The sequence below is a fragment of the Grammomys surdaster genome, unplaced genomic scaffold, assembly GCF_004785775.1.
Source record: "Grammomys surdaster isolate TR1022 unplaced genomic scaffold, NIH_TR_1.0 125947, whole genome shotgun sequence".
In the NCBI taxonomy this organism is placed as follows: domain Eukaryota; kingdom Metazoa; phylum Chordata; class Mammalia; order Rodentia; family Muridae; genus Grammomys; species Grammomys surdaster.
In genome coordinates, this window is record NW_021620769.1 from 1,496,759 (window position 1) to 1,517,162 (window position 20,404).

Here is a 20,404-nt window from a genome sequence, read left to right on the forward strand (position 1 = left end):
CTGGTATGTTGATGGAATTAACATCAAATTGATTGGCAGTCATTTGATTGATAGTCATTTTCATTTGTTCTGCCAGAGGTGATGGGATAAGGGTAGTGTCTTGAAAGACATTCTGGTTGACAGAGGCACCCCCTCTCCTGTTTGCTCGGGAGTCTCGAATCAGGACAGGTGACAGGGCCTGATTGGTCCTTTTACAGTATGCTTCTCCCCAACTCCCTCTAACAGGAAACAGATTTCCAGGATACCATTTGCCTTGAATTAGCTGCTCTGGAATGTGGGCAGGCTCCTAGTCATTAAAACAGATTCAAGGCTAAGTCTTCCAGGATTGTCAAGCTACAAGAACCTGAGCAGTGGCCTTAAAAGCTTAACCTATTTAAATATCTGCAAATGAGGTTATGATTCATTTATAATACCTAAACACCTGCAGATGGATGCCATGCTGTTAATGTCAGCACATAAATGCCAAAGGGCACAGTAAGAAGAAGGCCTCAGTTCTGGAAGGCCTCAGTTCTGGAAGGCCCAGTTCTGGAAGGCCTCAGTTCTGGAAGGCCTCAGTTCTGGAAGGCCTCAGTTCTGGAAGGCCTCAGTTCTGGAAGGCCTCAGTTCTCCGTGGTCAGTGCAGTTTCCACAGAAGAATCCTGTTCCTATGCTCTTTTTTTTTCGTCATGCAATTATCTCCATCTTAAACCTTGGCTAGAAATTGGACTAACAGACTAATGCACTTGGAATTATGCCTGTGACTTCTTTGCCACCCTGAGAATTTCCTCAGGAAAAGCTCAGGGAACTTCTTAATTTAAAACATGGGAATCTGCTCATGGTGCCTGCTTCAGGTCACCAGGGCACCACTGTCATTGAAAGTGCATTCAGGACCCACCTGTTCACCTCCATGGAAATCACTGGAATTTCAGTGGTCACTGTGTCAGCCTTCTCAAACCCCGCAGCCTATCAGACACTCCATGGACAGTCTGCCTCTGGAATGAGTCTTCCCCCATGGGATGTTTGGTGACTGGGGTCATTTTTGGTCATCTTCACTGAAGAGCATGCATTACTGGCATCTTGTAGGTTGACGCTGGGAATAGCAGCAAGCATCCAATAGCCAGGCATGGGGCACCTACAGCACTAACTATTCCATGTGAGGCAGCAAGACCCAAAGTTTATTGTTGATCTGAACTACCACAGTGAGAGACTGCCTCAAAACAAAATATAAAAGGGGTGGGGGTGCAGCTCAGAGGTGGGGTGCTTGCTGAGCATCAGGGGGTTGTAGATGCAAAGGGGGAGGAGATGGGGAGGCTCAGTGAGTAAGAGCATCTGTATTGGCTCATATAATCTAGTCTGCAGTAATGATGGTGTTGAGAGAATTTGCATTAAATGTTGGCAGATATACATACAGGGAACATTGAAAACTGAAACTCATGACAAGATAGGAACATTACTTATTAGGTAGCAGCAGTTCATGTTGTAGGTGCCCATGCCTGGCTAGTACATACATAAACATGTACTTGTGGACAATTCTTGCATCTCTTACCTATGGTTTGGTTGTATAAAGCTCTGCTCACAGTTGTCTACTTTGTTTAAAACAGCTGGGCAGGGACTGTGGCTGCAGTTTGGTAGAGTGATTACCTTACATGAAGGAAGTCTTGTGTGTAATTTCCAACATGATATAAACCAGGTATGTTGGCACATGGCTATAATTCCAGAACCTGCAAGATGAAAGCAGGAAGTTCAGAGTTCACGGTTACCCTCAGCTATTGTGTCAAGTTTAAGAGCAGCCTGGCTACATAAGATTCTGTCTCAGACTGACAGGCCAGTGGGCTGGTGGACAGATGAATAGATGGGTGGATGGATAGATAAATGGACAAATAAAAAATCAGGCAGTTGTGATACTATTTAGTGTGACAGTGACCTAACAGCATCACACAGGACAATGTCTTGATCATGAACTAGCACTAGAACCCCAAGAAGCAGAGGCTGCTTGTCTCTGCACAGGTCATCCTGCTTCCCAGGAACTACCTAACTGAACATACTTGAAAGATTTAAAGTGCTGACTGTGCGAGTCATGGTGAAGATTCAGTGGCTATTAAAAATGCCACAACAATACCTTACGTAAGGTGTACACCCAGCATAGAGTCCAGGCAGATGCGGGGCTCCCGGGTACCCCAGCTGCTCTGGTTACTCGACCATCCTTGATCTGTACGTCATCGTGGGGTGCAGCTGCCCCAGCTCCCACTGACACAGTCACATCTTAAACACAAAAAAGGAAAAGAAGTTAAGGGCATAACCTTCCTTTTAAGGACATCATTTGAACCAGGGCCTTTTACATTTTTTTACTCGTGATACCTTTGGCCTAAGGAATTTTTACATGACCTCTAGTATGAGTGCATAATAAATCAAGTGCTCACTGATAGTAATCCTGGAGAAACTTACGTGAAACAATGCACTGGCACACACGTACTTTTAACGTTGAAGGATGAAAGCAAATGTGCCTTCCAGCGAGGTGGGTGTGTTTGTTTTTTAAAATAGAGTAATGCAGTAGTCTGCTAATGTTGTATTTACATACTAAGGAATGATCCAGGAATGGTCCAATATTGAAAAAAATCCTTGTTTTGTGGAATTAAACCGTCATGCTTTTGTAAGAACAGGAAACTGTACCTAGAGGGGAAAGAAACCAGCCATTTGTCTGGAGTGTGTGGAGGTGTTGCAGGCGGCTCTTGCTGGCATTTCATGGAATGATGAAGCCTACACTGCTAGGAAGTGTGAATGCTGTCGGTTCAGAACCTGAGCCACAGTGAAGTTGAATGGCACGGCACGAGGAACTGCTCTAAGGAACACCTGAGTCACCATTTGGTGTGGGCTTGAATTGGAATGAATTTTTGCTTCGTGTGTCCAGAAATCATTTCTTGCAGCACCCATCATTCAGCTTCCCTACCCCACAACAGGCCATGACCCAGTTTAAGAAGCTTTGACCTAGATGTTGCACATAAAACATCTGGCAGTCCAGTTGCCTAGAACTTGGTCACTTGGCCATGACTGGCTCTTAGAGATGCTGACAGGCCATGGTCACAGCCATGGACTAAGCTGAAACTCAAGGGCTCCTTTACTAAAAAGCCTGGGTGTCAGAGGGCCTCTAGCTTTGCCTCAGGAGGAAATCGCTTGTTTGGATTAATTCAAGGTCAGGAACTCAAGCCTGATTAATAATTCCAGCTGGCCTTTGGCCAGGGTAGAGTTCACAGGCTGTGACAGTGTCTACACCGGCTTGTTATTTCACTGTTGGGTTAACCTGAGCAGCAGACCCTGTCTGGACCCTCAAGTATGTACATTTCTGCTAATGATAAAGCTGGGATTGTGAGCATTAGCGAGGTAACTCAGGATGTACTCAAGCAGTGCCTGCAGTTAGTGAGTTGGACCAAGCACAGTCAGTGTTACTGTGGGGTGATTTATGTCCCCTGGCTAGTGCATTTCATATCAGCTCAGCTCAGCCTTAACTCACTACGCACGTGATTGCCTATTAATTTCATTAGTTTTTGGTTTGTTTTTGAGTCTCAAATACGTATTGTTGCTTTGGATTACTTTTGTGTGGTGGTTGCTACTGCCAGTCCAACTCCTGATAAAGTACCAAAACAGGGGATCTGATCTGAACTGAAGCTAATGCTGAATTGTACCGGGTGGGGCTTTGTGCATTCACCCACCCTGTGAATGCCAGCTTCTTAACTCAGAACCACATGGGTAGGCATGAAGGGACTCGCTGCACATGGTGACAGCTGCTTTGACTACTTCAGATGGCTGGCCTCATATTTGTCTGTTTCCGACCAAATGCCAGCAATTACTGGCCTGATCCAACACAGTTCTTTAGATTCATAATTGATCTCTCTCTCTCTCTCTCTCTCTCTCTCTCTCTCTCTCTCTCTCTCTCTCTCTCTCTCTCTCACTCCCTCTCTCTCTCTCTCTCTCTCTCTCTCTCTCTCTCTCTCTCTGTCCCCTTTTCTCCTTCTCTCTCTAGATGTACTTCTTTATTTGGGGGAGCAGTGCATATATGCCACAGTATGCGTGTGGAGGTCAAAGGGCATTGTTAAACTCAGTTCTTTTTTCCATCATGTGGGTCCCAGGGATCAAACTAAGAGTGTCAGGCATTACAGCAAACACCGTTCGCCCCTAACCCATCCCACCAGCCAAGGTCATTCTCTCTTCACTCCTTAGTGAAGACATTGAAAAATTCCTAGAGGAAAAAAAGATGCTATATTGAAGATGTACAAATAATAGAATCTTAGTTCTTATGGTGTCTTGTGGCTTTGATGAGAATGTCCCCCATAGGCTGATAGAGGTTTCCAGTCGGTGGCGATGTTTGGGGAGGTTTAGAGGTGCAGCTTCTCTAGAAGGGGATGTCACTGGGGATGGGCTTTGTCATTAAAGCCTCATGTTCATGCCACTTCGGTCTTGTTCTCTGTCTCGTGCTTGTAATAAAGAGCGTAAGCTCTCTTGAGTCCTCCTGCTACGTCTATGCTGCCACGCCTGCTCACCACGAGTGACTCTTATCTCTCAGGAACCATAAACCCAAAGAAACTTTGCTTTTATAAATTGCCTTGGTCATGGTGGTTTTCCATAGCAACAGAAAACCAGCATTTGGTATTTTCGGATTAAACAGAATGTACAGACACCTACCCTGTCAAGAATCTGGCCTCCTCGGCTCTAATGAGCAACTGATTAGGTGCAGCAGGTTTTTAAAGTGGCAAACTCATGTTGATGATACAAGATGGCTTAGCTCCTGAAATGTGTTCTTTTCTTACTTTTCACTGCTGTGAGTCTGTATGTTACCTGCAAAACACACAGGGTAACTGGGGCAGGATATATTTTCTATAGCATACTGTGTTGTGGGTATAAGCTTCACGAGGGCAGCCATGCCTCAGTCCACAAACCTTGTCTTGGATTTCTTCTCAAAGAGTTTCTCACAGTAGGTCCAAAACTAATGCAGCATTCTCTAAATGAACCTGAGAGAGGTTGTCAGACCTTTCCCCATTGTGGTTAGGTCTTAAAATCTCATCCCACCACCTCCACAATTGCTCAGTGTCTATTGGTATTCATAACATAAAACCTACTAGGATAAATCTGTGTCTGTTTGCCTCAAAATCAACGAGGAAGAACCATGGTGACCTGTCATAGTGGTCTCTGTCATTTTTCTTTTTATTATTATTATTATTATTATTATTATTATTATTATTTATTGAGGTTTTTCAGAACAGGGTTCCTCTTGAGTGACTGTCCTAAAACTTGCTCTGTAGACCAGTCTGGCCTCAAATTCAGAGATCTGATGGCCTCTGCCAACATTATTGTGGACATTATGTAGATAGACTTGGATGAAAATCCTTGCTAGGCTAGCTCGGATGGTGAGCGTTCTGTGGCAGGGTGAGGGTCCTAACAAATTAGAGACTTCACAGTTTCATTTCCTCCAAGCAGGAGAAAAATTCAATCCTTATTGATTTCTTTTTGAGCTAATGATGGAGGAAAGACACAGGCGTAGAAGGAACAGGTAGAAGTAAGGGCCAGTCACCTGATCCCTAGGGCAAGAAACAATGGCTTAGAAGGACCTTTCTGTCTGTATCCTGGTGCCTAAGGGGTGGAGTTGTGTGCATAGAAGTCAGTGGGAGGAGGGAAGAAGCAGCCCTGGTCACTCTCTGTGGGCAGCTGACTATAAGGTCACCCTCCCCGGGCAGCACACGTGGTTAGCAGACCTAGTCTGAGTCACATCTCTTGCCTTTTTAGTTAAACCTGCACTTTGAAAAAAGTCACCTCTGTAAACTTGCTGTGTAACCCATGGTTACTTGGCTTCTTGCCAGAGCCAGGCTAGCATTTGGGATATGACATCATTCAGTGTTCTGCTGTGCATGTGATTGCTTTAACAGCTCCGTGGATCGGGGGCTGGGGAGATGGCTCAGTTTGCAAAGTGCCTACTGTGCCAGCATGAGGACCCGAGTTCAGATCCCCACAACAGAGACAGGTAGATACCCAGAGCTTGTGAGCCATGTAGTCCAGAGACTCTGTTGTCTCAAAAAAGAAGATGTGGAGGAGGGGTGAGTATAACCAAAATACATAGAATGAAATACTCAAGGGATTAATAAGAACAGTATTTAAAAGTAAACTGCAGTGGGATTAAGGAAGACACATGATATCAACTTCTGTCCTACACCCTACAGGTGTCGGCTATACAATTGCTTTTAAAAGTAGGAAACGAGACAGGAGATCTGTAGGAAGTTAACTTGACATCGTCTCCTGTAAAGATTAGAATGTGGCCACATTTTCAAGCCAGGAGACACCAACAGGACCTAGGAGCAAGTGTGTCTGATGCAAGAGCAGCCGCACCGTCCCAGTGAAGTTAGAACATGGCACTGGTCCAACTCCAGAAATATTTGTGAGTTTCTGTATTAATATTAGATGCAAAAAATCTTTGTTCAAGTGCCATTAAGGTTACAAATGTGCGCATGCCCAAACTGGAAAATAAGATTCCCATAGTGATAGCTGTCCCCTGTTAGCCCATGATCCGTAGTCCAGTCATCAGTTTGAAGACTGATTGGCTATGCAAAGCTCTTGCTAGGTGGTGTGATTAATCTGAACTTCATCATCTTGAGAAGCAGGGGTTGGGGGATGGGAGGTTCCAGATAAACTGGGTTTCACCATGAGACTTTAGTTAGGAAGTTAGCTTTTCCATCCCATAAATTGTCTGTGAACTAGAGAATAATGTTCTTTTTCCATGTGCTCCCTAGTCCACAGAGGATGAGGCAGAGATTCTATGGAGATAACGTCTCCAAAGGATGCTGAACCTTTGCTACCAAAGACGAACACTTCTGTTACAGCACAGAAAGTTAGGCACTTCTCCACTCATCTGTAGAAAAATTATGTGCATTTATTTAAATACCATGCATCAATGAGTCTTTCTCTCTTGCCTGCAACTAGAGAAAATTTTGTCAAATCACAAGTGTTTATTGTCCTCTAAGATCCATATAAAAGGAGAAAGGCAAAATAGTTAAAATATGTAAGAATAATACACGCAGAGTAATACACGCCTAACTGGAATGTGTTGATCTGGGAAGCAAGGTGCAGCCCAGTTGATAGTGTGCTTACCGAGCATGTGTGAAGCCCTGGCTTTGATCCCTAGCGCTGCAAACCAGGTACAATGGAATGTGCCTTCAGTCCAGTACTTAGGAGGTAGATGTAGGAGGGTCAGAAGATCAAGGGTGTCCTCAAGTGTCCTATAGCAAGTTCAAGAACATGATGGGCTACATGAAATCCTGCCAAAAATAATACATTGCATTTTCCTCATAGAGAGAAAGCATCCATATTTCCAATTATTTTATTTTTCTAATGTCTTATTGAAACTACTGGTTGCATTGATTTTGTGTGTGTGTGTGTGTGTGTGTGTATGTGTGTGTGTGTGTAAACAGTAGCCCAGACTTGTGTTGAACTTAGAGTACTCCCACCCTAGGTCTGTGGAAACGCACATACCTGTGCACATGTATATGTATGGAGGTCAAAGGTTGGTGCTGGGCATCTTCTTCAATCACTTTCTACCTGTGTACTGTGGTCTCTTGATGAGCTGGGAGCTCACTGACTCTGGCTAGCTGGTCCCAGGGACTCCATGTCTCCACCTCCTCAGTGCAAGGATTATAGGCAGCTGCCATGGCCCCATACCCGCTAATTGTTATAGGCATTCGTTACCACAGTTGCATCAAAGATTTTTTGCAATTTTATTTGGTTTCCTTTTCAATTTGAGAATTGAAACTGGAAGGCAATGTTTTTCAAAAACAAAACAAAAAAAAAGTGCTTCTCATTTTCTTAGCAGCTTTGGACTTGAACCATAGATTATGTGTTACTTAAAAATATCCCAGGCTGTTGGGTATTTACATTTCTGGCACATGAGCAAAAATCTACTTCTCACTCTTGCCCAATCCCAAGATGATTAAAAAGAAATGACACTGAATTTTCCACTCATTTGTATTGATCATGACAGAGCCCTGACAGCCATTTCTAAGCTCCTCCAAAACTCCTTGCTAATAAGGTATGTGTTTAGAATGCAATTACATTTACACCAGAGCTTCCTGTTCTAACTGCACCGCATCCCTTGACAGGGTGTCTGTCCTATCATGTTCAAGGCTCCCCACAGTTGTATTTTGAGCCAAGGCCATGAAATACAGTGGCACTTGCCGCCTAGGAAAGAGGAAAAATCAGCAAGTGGCATTGACCTTTTTAGCACCAGGTTCAAGGTGATCAGCCTAGATGAATCTCCAGGCCAGCACCAGCAGCCTGACTCTACTTGACAGACGTGGAAGGTCTTTTCTGAGAGGACAAGACTGCAGAATATGTGTTTTTCCTAGTAGAGCATCCCAGGTTCAAAACTCACCTCTCCCTTTTACCAGCTATATGGGAACATGCTAACTCCTCGCTGTTCTGAGCTGTGACTTTTCTCATCTACAGAACGAAGTAATAATGAGCCCAATCTTTCTGTGCCGTTATGAAGATTAAATAAAGTCAAAGATAGAACTCTTCGCTTCAGTGTGGTACCGGGAAGAAAATAAGTACTCAATAAGTAGTAATTGTCCATCCTGTTTGATCTACACCTAACCCAGCTTTCCTCATTACAGAAGTGTATGGGGGTATCGAGATGGCTAAATGGGTAAAGGGGCTTGCCACCAAGCCTGGCATCCTGAGCTTAGACCCTGAGACCCCAAAGTGGAAGGAGAAAACTAACTACTGTGAGTTGTCCTTTGACCTCCACAAGTGTACTGTGGCACATATGTTCCCCACAACACACACACACACACACAAATTAATAAATAAAATAAATAGATAGATATGAATTATACAGATTACCTTGTATTCTTGGTCAGAGAGCTCTAAGGCTGCCACTCATGAGGTGTTACCCTCACAGAACTTGCTCGCAATCTCCCCCCGCCCCCACCTCCTGCCTAGCAATGCACTGTACTCTACAGTATGCCCTCCACAGACTCCTACACTGAAATTTTCCTCCCCACCTTGGTGGTTAGACAGTGGGGTCAGGCGGTGAGATGGGTAGTGCATGAGTGAGATTAGTGCCTTCCTCACAGAACACACACACATACACACACACACACACACACATGTACATACGTTTGTGCTCAGTCTGCCTTCAGACGCTAAATTTCCCATAAGTTAACAGGAGTGTTATACTTGCCCAAACCCACAGCCAGTTGAAAGGCTAATCAGGATGGTTATGTTTTCTGTCACATCAGAAGTCAGTAGTAAAAGCAGCAGGTTAGAGATCCTGTGACGACACAGGGATCCCAGGCGTCCAGAGCCAATAAGGCCTTAGAAACCTTTGTGGCCTCTGACCTTGTATAGTCCTGAGGTTCCAAGAACAGTCCTCGAAGCTAAAGGAGCAGATACCATTTACTCCAAGATGAAAAGACCCTCTCAGATTATCTTCTAGCATATAGAAAGCCTTCCAGTGCTTGCTTGATGATAATCAACCCCAAGAGTTGCAAACCCAGCAAACTGGTAACTTCCCTGGCAGAGGTAAGAGCTTGATTTTAGCAGAGGCCAGAGGATCGAGCCAGACGGGTAAGGCATAGCCAGAAGTGGCATGGCCTTCTTGGAAAGCAACCTGACTGATAGGTTTCCATCTATCTTGAGGTCCAAAGAAGCCTGGAATTCTACTTTTGAGTTACAACCCAAAACTTTTCAGCCATCCTGAAGACAGGGAGAATGGATCAACAGTCCATGTTTCAGGATGTAACACACAGGTGCCTCCAGACGCTGTTCTCCAGGGCTGAGCCAGCCAGTCTGGCTGCGGTTGATGCGAGCAGTTATTTGTGTATTGAACTCATGTTATCCAGCTTTATCCAAATAAAGCCTTCTTCTCTCTGCATTTCTCATGCCTAAAGCAGGTGGAGAGATGGTTGCTGGGGAGGATCTGTCTATCAGAGAACATAGCTTCTCTCTCCCAGGGAAACACACCGACAAACATGTTGTGCACCAGACAGAAGGCCAAGGAACTTAATGAGGCAAACTGTAGCCCTCCTTAGTCACTTATATTTAAGAGTGATATCTTAAATATGTTGGTGTTTATTACCAGTCTCCCTACATAGCAACAAAAGGCCTAAGGGACTCTTCAGTATGGCATATTTGACGTCAAAGAGAAGGCTCGACTTTTAGGATGCACCCATCTGACTGTGTTGTTGACCCTCCTTGGTACTAATTTGGGCTTACTGTGGGCTGTAACCTTTGTGCCTGGAATATCCTAGGCTAGCCCTTTCAAGAAAAGAGGTAGAAAAAATCCTAGTGTTTGAACTGTTGCCAATTTGGGATGTATCCACTTGTAAACAAGAATATTAAATGCATAACCAAGGAACAGGAAAGAGAAGAACCCTTTGTTTGTTGCAGAATTTGGTGTTGGTTTCCTGTGGATAGGACGAGCAGGGATAAGATATGGGAGCCTAATTCTCTTCAGCCACTAACATGATGTGCTTAATTTCTTGGCTTCTTGAAAAGGGATTTAAACAAGATGAAAATTCAGGTCCCTTCTTAAATGTTTGGGGTAGGGTGGAGACTTGGTAACCATGGAAGTACTTCTTGGCCCTATATAACTTGCTTTGTACCTTGTGTTGAGAGAGGTCTTGGTTCAACAATTCATTTGGTTCTCTTGTAAATGAAGGAGTTGGGTTTGAGGCTCTGTAGGTCCTCTGCTTGATCCATATTGTGTGACCCTGTCTATTACATCTCATGGACAGTTTGGGAGACACAGTGGTTGAGTTTGATCATCCCATGACCTACACACCAAATAAGACATCTTTCTTTGGGTCAGTGGGTCTTAAGAAGCAGTTTGCCATACTGCATCTTGCATAGTGAGGCCTCATCATCGTGAGTAGGGGCCTCAAATCACTGTGTAGAAAGAGGTGGGGGTGCCTCACTGACTCTGCACAGTCACAGCCACAGCACAGGGACAAAGGTACTTACCTGTGGCTATGCATCTGCTGCATCGCTGCAAATAAAAATCTAGCCAGGTGTGCAGCCCTGTGGTAGAACATGTGGTTGGCTTGTATGAGGGACTGCGGTCCACACAAAACAAAAATGAAACCTTAAGGACACAGAAAAGACCTCATTGATGTTCAAGGTAAAACTATAGGTGGGCAGTTGGAGAGGAAAGACTCAGGCCGTACTGCACAGAAACACTGGAGCAATTCGAGGATAAATAAAATGTTTTTCTGGAGATAAAATTCTGTGAGACTGGGCAAGAAAGAATTTGTCATTAGACGGGAGTTTTGCTCTAAAAGAAAAGAAAACAATGGTAACTGTGCAGCTACTTACAATAATGAAGCAAACACCAGGGAATACAGGAATAAAGAAGGAAATCAGAAGTTTTTAAATAATACCCATAATTTCAACTATCTGGAGACTTTGAAACTAATTGAGATGCAGTTACTAGTATGCGTACTTTTCCATTTGGGGTATATATTATGCTTCAGAAAAATTAAAGCAAATTCCGTCCTAATCTAAAAAAAAAAAAAAGGCCTGTAAGGTTATTTTAAGCAGAACCAAAGATAATTAAGATGGGAATGTGCTCGTCCAACTTCACACTTACCACTGTCGAGATGAGGACAGAGCGGCCGTCAGGGATGCTGCAGACGAGAGTGAGGACAGAGTGGCCGTCAGGGATGCTGCAGATGGGCAGTGAGCATGGGAGAGAGTTTCAGTTAAGAATGGCATGAGTAATTAAAGAAGGAGAAGGAAGAGGAGTAGAGGGGAGGAGGGAGAGGAAAAGGGGAGGAGGGAGAGGAGGAGGAAGAGGGAGAGGATGGGCGAAGAGGGAAAGAAGGGGTGAGAAGGAGGAAGAGGAGGAGGAGGAGAGCCAGTGTCTTATTTTCTTCACCCAAAAAGAAATTCAATGGTAGATGGCTCCTGGCATTCGCTTGGCCACAGAGCAATGCCCACAGAGACCCTGATTGTTCCCATCATCCATTCCTCCATCTTTGAAAGTTGGCTTGCATCTTCATACTTCATGTTCACAAAACATCTGCCACTACCAAGGTTATCTTTATTATCAAGGCATGAAAAAGAGAGAAAACCAACACTCAGGCGCGTCTCTCTTTTCTTCAGGAAAACAAGAGCCTTTCCGTTGCCTCCATAGCGGGAGGGGATGGGGCAGGGCTGGGGAGGATGACTGTTGGGTTAGCAGTAATCTAAGTCTGCCAGACAGATCATCTCAACTAGAATCCACCTGGAATTTGGTGCTGTAGGAGCTTATAAAATCTTTGCAGTCTGAGTTAGGACTGCAAGCATTTCTCCTAAGAGAATCATGCAAGCACATCCAGAAAGTGAGTTAAAACATTGTTCTAATTTGTTTTGTATTGCTGCGATAAGCACCATGACCAAAACCAACCTGGGGAGTTGGAGTGTTTATTTGGTTTACAGGTTACAATCTATCCTCAAGAGAAGCAAAGGCAAGAAATTTGAGGAAGGAGGTTGAGGCAGAAGCCATTGGACGAGCAGTGCTAACCGGCTTGCTCTTGGTGTTCGGCTAACTTTCTTATATAGCCCAAGCCCGTATGCCTAGGGATTGTGCCACTTAGGGTGGGCTGGTCCCTCCTGTGTCAATTACTAATCAAGAAAATGACCCACAGACGTGGCCACCAGCCAATCTGATGTAGCCAGATCTTCTGTTGAGCCCCTGCCCCTTTCCTGGTGTGTCCAATTGACAACCAAGTTTAACCTTACCAGACATGTGCCTTTCTGTCATGCTAGATTGCCAGCTGACCTTAATAGTTATGCTGTTAATTGTGCTAATCAATACATTGATCCCCATCTCACCGTAATCTCTGACTCCATCACCATGGGTGTCCTGTAAGTGCCGAGGATACAGATACATGGATAAGAAAGTCGTGGGGACCAGAAGGGTTCTGAAAAGTTTTGCAAGAATCTTGGTGAAATCTGATTGTTTGGTTAAGATAATAAGTAGGGTCCAGAAAGGTCTTTAAAGTAAGATTGATTACTTTTGATGGCTATTGATGTGTTAACAGATGGAGTGGGGAGGACACCAGAAATTGAGCTCTCTTGTGGCATTTGAGTGACGGTGATAGTAAGACACATGGAAGACTGTGTGACCTCTGGAGAGCTGCATTTCCTATTTGTGAACAGAGGCTCAGGGCTTCCTGCCTCTTCCTCTTCCTCTTCCTCTTCCTCTTCCTCTTCCTGGAGCCCAGCCCCAGCCCTGCAGTATCCTGCTCTGGGCTAAGGTTTCCCGTAGCTTGGGACTGCCTCACTCCCATGTGGGAAAGGAAAACAAACTGTACCACAGATGCAAACACTGAGGGTTCAGGAGCCCAGACTGCTTGGATCTGGGCTCAGGGCCGGGCTACTGCATCCTGGGTGCGTCGTGTTTTTGCCTGTGTGGTGCTTTCTCTGCACAGTTGTCTGGTCTTCAAAGCTGCCATGACTTTCTAAGGCTCTGGAAGAAGCTGAAGTCTTTATGATGCTTCAGCCTCTCAAGTACATGACTAATACTCAAAAGAATTATTAAGAGACATCTTCATTTTTAATCGTATCTACGTGCTGGGTCTGTGACACAGTTAATTCATTTATTGTAACTGTATTAGAAGGCTGCACCATCCTGACCTCTGTCTGTTATTCTCGTTCTCCTGAAAGTGCTGTTTGATTACACACTTGGAAGGAACTACTTTAAATACCATCTCTCATCTCTGCAGGGCTGAAATACCCACACTCGGGCTTGAGGACAGTCACCCAAGTCACTTTGTCTTCAGATGTCCCCCTGACCTGTACCTTCTTCCTCACCTTCCCATCATCCCTTGCCCTCAGTTCCATCCTTTGCTTTATAGACAGCCTTAGTCAGGCATTTCTACTTGACACAAACTAGTTTCTTCTCCCTGAGGCCTCAAGAGATACATTTTAACAAACACAGATCAATCGATCAATGTGTTCATGATATTGGGTTTGCTGGCAGGCACGGCACTGCAACCATCATCTGCTTCCTCCTGGCTCCTCCCTGCTTCCAAGCCTGCATTATTTGTTTCTTCTTTCCTTGGATTACGTTGCTGAGCAAATCTTCATTCAGATGTGCATTGACCCAGCTGACTTGTCCAAATACAGGTGGACGCTCTGTCTGGAAAATGGTTTTAGCCTAATTGTGTGAAATCAAGCACTTTGTTCTACAGGGGTTCTGTGACCTGCACTCAGAGCATTCTCTTCTGCTTGGATCTTATAAAGAGTTCCTGGTGATATTTAATTTTTCCCAAATGAAACTCCATTCTGTAATGTAGCACCATGCTTCAGGAAGACTCACAGGGCTCAGTCAGGTCAGGGACAAATACTAACTGACTATAGTGTCTTAGTCTTCAAAGGAAGACCCAAACAAGCTGTCCCTTGGAAGTGTCCATTTCCCTCTTCTGGGCATCCCCTCTGTCACCTGTCTTCTTATACAACGGCAGAAGAGATGTTGATATAGCCCACTGTGGTTCATTGAGAAGAGTCAGGGGTCAGAAAGTAAAAGGAAATTCTATGATGATGATGAGGAATGAAAGTTTTCTAAGCTACAAAGGGAAGGTATTGAAGTGTGCTTATTGCATCCAAGGATGCGTATGGATCACTTGTGGGGTACTTACTTTCCCAGATGCAACAAGATGTGTAGGGCACACAGTCTGTACTCCTGTGCAAGGAGCAGTGTGTGGTGGGCTTCCCTAAGTCAGCTTTATATGAGCTCCGGCTTAAACACTATGTACAACCCAGAATTTGGGAGCAAAGCTTTCCTTCATAAAGAACAGTGCAATATTTTCTTTCCAGACAGGGGACTGTTTATTTTCTCAGTGGAATCTGGGACTTCCAGCGCTTTGTTTACTGTTTTGAAGCAGGTGTCTAGATTCTCAAAAAGTTAATGTGCAGCTCTGTTAGTCACTCCCTCAAGTGTTTATTGAGCACCTTCTATATAGTGAGCAGAGTGCTGTCAAGCCTCTGTCTGTTCTTCTGTCTATCTATCTGTCTATCTATCTATCCATCCATCCATCTATGTATGTATGTATGTATGTATGGATGGATGTATGGATGTATGGATGTATGGATGTATGTATGTATCTATGTATCTATCTATCTATCTATCTATGTGTGTGTAGATGCATGTGCATGCGTGCACACGCACTCACACTCGCTAGCCTTTAGCAATGAGAGGAACCACTGAAGACCTAGAGGCTGCTGGGCTGTGGGGCTCCCTTTGCCGTGAGTCCCCACCCGTATTCTTCATCAATGGAGATGATCATGAGGGTGGCCACTGGTTCTTGTTAGCCCCATTCTCAGAGGGTGGGGGTGGGGAGATGCCTCTGATGAAATCTTCAGGGTTGGCTAACATGTCATGAGTCTCTGTTGCCCTGTCTTCCTCACAACGCCTTGTTCTCTTGGTCCAGAGACAGAAAAGATCGTCCTTGAGGCAGGAAACGGACTGCCATCCTGGAAGTTCAATGACCAGCTCTTCCCTTGCGACGTGTGTGGGAAAGTGTTTGGCCGACAGCAGACGTTGTCCCGGCACCTCTCACTGCACACAGGTAAGTAGGGGACATAGCTCCCCAGCCTTCCACAGCCCTTCCAGACCTCTACTAGCAAGCACTTGAGTTTCTCTAAGAGAATTCATAGGAAGTGGTGGGAACTTAACTGGTTCTGCTCTTTACAGGCTTTGCTGCCTGGCACATGTACTGAGACCCTGAAAAAGCTTTTCTATATTGAAAAGCCTCATTGAATTCCCAGAAGAACTAATGAGAAACGATCTGCGCTTAAGAACCTCTAGGTCAACTCCTGAACTCTGTTAAGAATGGATTCAGATCCTTTGAAACGTTCAGATGCTGGGGCTACACCCCACCTTCTTAGTATCTATTTCTTTTTTATTAAGGAAAGATTTTAATTTAGATTTTAGTGCGAGTGCTAAGTGCGAGATAGGCTTATGTAAACAATAGCCGAGCAGCATGAAGATCTTAGTGGTTTCATTTCATGCTGGTAGGAGAAGTAAGGGTTGGGGAGAACCAACCGTGGTGGTGAAGAGATAGATAGTTTCTGTTTTTGTTTACGTGGACCAATGCACACTAGGTGGTCTGTTCCGGGGGCAGGACTAGGAGAGGAGTGAAGTTAACTAGAAGTAAAGAGAAAGTAAATAGTAACTTAATCAGCACAAGTAACTGAAGCCGGAAGATGTCATGGAAGAGGTCAGGAAAGACGCAGATGCAGGGGACAACAGACATGGGTTGGTGTGGCTCCGAGCCCATGTGAGCCCAGGGTCCAGTCTCCAACACCAAAGAAAATACAGTCAACTGTTTGAGAGTCTAACACTGAAAGTCAGACCTTAAAACTACCCAAATACACCAATATGAAATAAGCCAGGTATACTGAGACACCTATAATATCAACACTGCGAGACTGAGACAGGAGGATCACTAATTTGAGCACAGCATGGAGTGCATAGGGACACCCTGGTCCAAAAAAGGAAAAATATAAAAGTTCAAAGTTAAGGGGTTTTTTTGTACAATTATGCAAAAATAAAAGCACAGAGACAGAATATTAATATGACAAGATTAATTTTGACCTTTTTATCTTTTTAAATCCACTAAATTCAAATTTCCATCATATATTAGACAGATAACATGTTTTTAAGAAGTGGGGATTTTAAGGCCTCATTCTTTAAGCATACTTAAATGCATTTCAAGTAACCAAGTAACAGGGTGAATAAAATTCCCTACTTAATTAGGATCAATTTAAAAAGGGAAGAAGAAAAAATGTAAGCATCAGATATCTAAAGGAATGAGAACATTTTATACCGACAACTAAGACAGCTACAGCTCGAGTCAGCACAAACTGAGTGGGAAAAATGAAGGAGCATATCACCTTAAGGGGTCAGTAAAGAACACCTGAGTCTAGATAGCCTCTCTGGTGCTGGATGAAGAAAGGGAAGGGGATACGCTCTGAGGTGGGAAAGACCAGCAAAGCTAATCCCAGGTGACACTGGAGGAGCATTGGATGCAGGCATGATGGCATACACCTTCAATCCCAGCTCTTGGGAGCCAGAGGCAGAGGGATCCCTACATGTGACGACAGCTGGGACTACGTAGTGAGACCCTGTTTCAGAAAGGGGGGGAAATTTTTGAAGAAAAAGGACACATGATTTTTCTTTGGCCCATAAGTTAGCTGATAGAAAACTAGCAAAATTACCAAAATAACATTGAGACAAGAACTTGAAAAAATCCACTACAAAGGAGAATTTGGAAAGCTGATGAAGGAAATATTGTTAATAAAGATATTGGGCAGATTCTCCCAGATAAGTTCTTACTTCTGAGAAGAGGAAATCCCAGTGTTACAGGAGCTTCACAGGTGACAGGAAGAGGGGCCACTCGCCATTCATGAGATGGAAAGAAGGACCACTCCCCATTCCTGGAGGTGGACCTTGGTGCTGAAACCCAGATCCTCATCTCTCAGGGCAGAGGCAGGAATTCTAAAGCCTGTTCCCCACACTTCAAGCCCAGCCTCAAACCTGCAGCTGTGGGTAGGGGCGCCATAAAATAACCTGGTGTCTCTGTGTTGTGATGGAAATCCTTTTAACCCTGGTGAAGATAGTAAGACAGTGTCTTCAAGCCAAGCCCAGAAATCAGGATAGGTGAGACTGAGCCTGCTGCCTCTGCCACCTTCTGTAGGGAAGCAGGGTTGTTCCCCTTACAGTCTGCCTGATTAGTCAAATGAATTCAGAACGCCACTCTGGAAGTGCTCCTAAAACCTTAGTCAGCTTTATGAGCCAATTCCCATTACAAATTAATTGAGATTTTTAAATTTTATTTATGTAAAATGAAAATTCCAATTAAATTATTTTATACAAGTCATTTTCCTCCTTTAATTTCATTAGTTTTTTTTTTCCCCCTTGGCCAGTCTAGGGCTGGAGCTGAGGGAAACGATGGAGCCTCTTAGGTCCCGGTTTTATCAGTGTTTATTTCCTTAGCTTTCTCCAGCTCAGCGCCTACCCAAGAATGACACACAGGTCACACTCATGTGCACATTCATGCACCAAACTCATCTAGTCAAGAACGATGCTGGTAGACACATGGGCACGCGTATGTGCACACTCACATGGCAAGAGCACACTCACACAGTGTCCTTTTAGCCCTGTAGACCTCACCTTGCCATGATGAGGGATGAAGTGTGAGGCATCCAAGAAGCAAAACAAATCTGAGAACTCTGAGGAAACAGCTCGAAGAGCTGCCCTCTGGCCTGGGTGGGGCCGCAGTGTCGCTTCAGGCTTCCACCTCCTCCCTTGAATCAGATTTGGTTTGGTCACCATGAAAACCACACTTCAGCCTCAAGATCTTGTCCTCGCTGCCTAGAGAAGGCTTTTTTAAATCACTGTGAGCTGAGTATTGATACAGGAGCAAACTGCTAGGGATATGCCTACCCACAATTTCAAGGCATGACCTTTGCCCCCCACATAAAGAAAGACTTGGACCAACCTTCATTGGTTCCTTTAAGTGAGCTCTTGAATTTTTTTTTTCTTTTTTGAGAGCAGTTTTGGTTTCTCCCCCAGAGGAAAGAAAATACAAATGCCACTTGTGCCCCTATGCTGCTAAGTGCCGTGCTAACTTGAACCAGCACCTGACCGTGCACTCTGTGAAGCTCGTGAGTACAGACACCGAGGACATCGTCAGTGCTGTCACTTCTGAAGGCGGTGACGGGAAGAAACACCCTTATTACTACAGGTGGGTCAAGCCAGCCACAGCCCACCCAAGCTTCTCAGACCCCTTGCTTTGACACTCCCCCTCTGCCTGGCCAAGCACTGGGCACAGAGCCCCTACTCAGCCACTGCTAACTTCATTTTAATATGCTCGTTGCTTACACTGAACCCTGAACTGGCACAGATGCTCGACTAGCTCAGGCAGCCCTTAAAGAGTTAACCGAAAGAGAACTAGTTGGGAGGCGTTCATCAGGGCGAGCTCCGGATGCTCTGCTCTGGGGCTGAGCACCTTGTAGTTTCAGAATCACGGGGGAAAGGCAAGAACAGTAATCTGAGATCCATTGCTCAGAAGGCCCTGCGTGCTGTCCCTCAGTTGCCCGTCACGACATACTATAGTCTGCTCTGTAGTCAGTCTTCAGTCTGTATGAAATTCTGTCAAATCATGCCTGAGCGATATTGGTGGCAAGTTGTCCTTGCAAGGCATCTGGGTGGCTGAGGGGCTTCTCCTAGGAGGTGTCACAGATGTGCTTGCCTCTTGCTCAGAGTGCCACAGAATGGTCTGTGTGCTCTCCTCACTGCGCCCAAGGGTTCCTAGAACCTGGGGGAGTCTGAGGTGTGCAGCACAGTCTGATCTGTCTGTGGACAACCACTAATACCTTGGCAACACTGCCCTGAATCTCAGTGCCCAGAGGAATCTGTCAGGCCATGTGCAGCATCTGGAATCTGTAGTTTTTAATTAACTTTATGATTATTTAGCATCATTATTGCATGTATGGGATTGTTATATTATGCTGGCATCTAGTCTCTTTGGCACCGTGACTACTCTGGAGGCATCCCAGCAGGCAGAAGATTTTCCTGATGCTGTACCTTTCGATAGAGAGCATACACATGAAACTAATGTTCTCACGCCCACTGTGTAGCTGAGCAGACATATTTACAGGCCTGTCTCACTCCTTTACCCTTCTCCTCCTTGCTTCAGTTGCCACGTGTGTGGATTTGAGACGGAGCTCAATGTTCAGTTTGTAAGCCACATGTCTCTCCATGTGGACAAGGAGCAGTGGATGTTTTCCATCTGCTGCACAGCCTGCGACTTTGTCACCATGGAGGAAGCAGAGATAAAGAATCACATTGGCACCAAGCACACAGGTAACCATCCCTGGCCTTTTCCATCCCCTGCGCCCCACAGTGGCATGAACTTTTAGGCATGATGTCATGGCTACACAGACCTGAAATTTGCTGCAGAGCATAGATACTGTTGGGACACACCAAGCTATGCACTTGGTCCTCACCTAGTCCTGGTTGTCATCACCACACGAAATAGTCACTAAGCTCTTCCGCCCCAGGCTGGTGCTTTGCCTGCTCACCTCAGGCAGCAGGAGCCCTCTAATGTGAATTTTGCTAATATCGCAACACAGAGAGAAGCTGAGGGGTGGGGTATTCCACACAAGGTCAATGAATGGGATGTGGATTCCAACCCTCAGCCCAGAAGAGGCTGCCCCACCTCCTGCTGTCCATCTCCTCACTGTTCTGACAGCCTACAGGACACTTGCTATGGCCTCGGACCTTTCTGTTTTCCTGTACCAGGGTATCATATCCCTAATCTGTAGGTTCTTGGGTGCTCCAAAATGACATACATGGTATGTCTGTTCAGACTACCCTCTTCTTCTGAAACCAACCTAACTA

At 45.0% G+C, this 20,404-nt stretch overlaps 1 protein-coding gene across 5 annotated transcripts in view; it reads left to right on the plus strand.

Moving 5' to 3' along the window:
• The window catches only part of Znf827 (zinc finger protein 827), a 161,734-nt gene that overhangs the window by 130,936 nt on the left and 10,394 nt on the right, over positions 1-20,404 (plus strand). For 3 of the 5 annotated variants that reach the window (XM_028753389.1, XM_028753390.1, XM_028753394.1), the window contains exons 9-11: positions 15,429-15,566; positions 18,557-18,746; positions 19,701-19,867. In XM_028753389.1, coding sequence (XP_028609222.1) covers positions 15,429-15,566; positions 18,557-18,746; positions 19,701-19,867 — 495 coding nt within the window. The remainder of the gene's footprint in view (positions 1-15,428; positions 15,567-18,556; positions 18,747-19,700; positions 19,868-20,404) is intronic. The other 2 variants (XM_028753391.1, XM_028753393.1) reach the window with 1 other exon arrangement.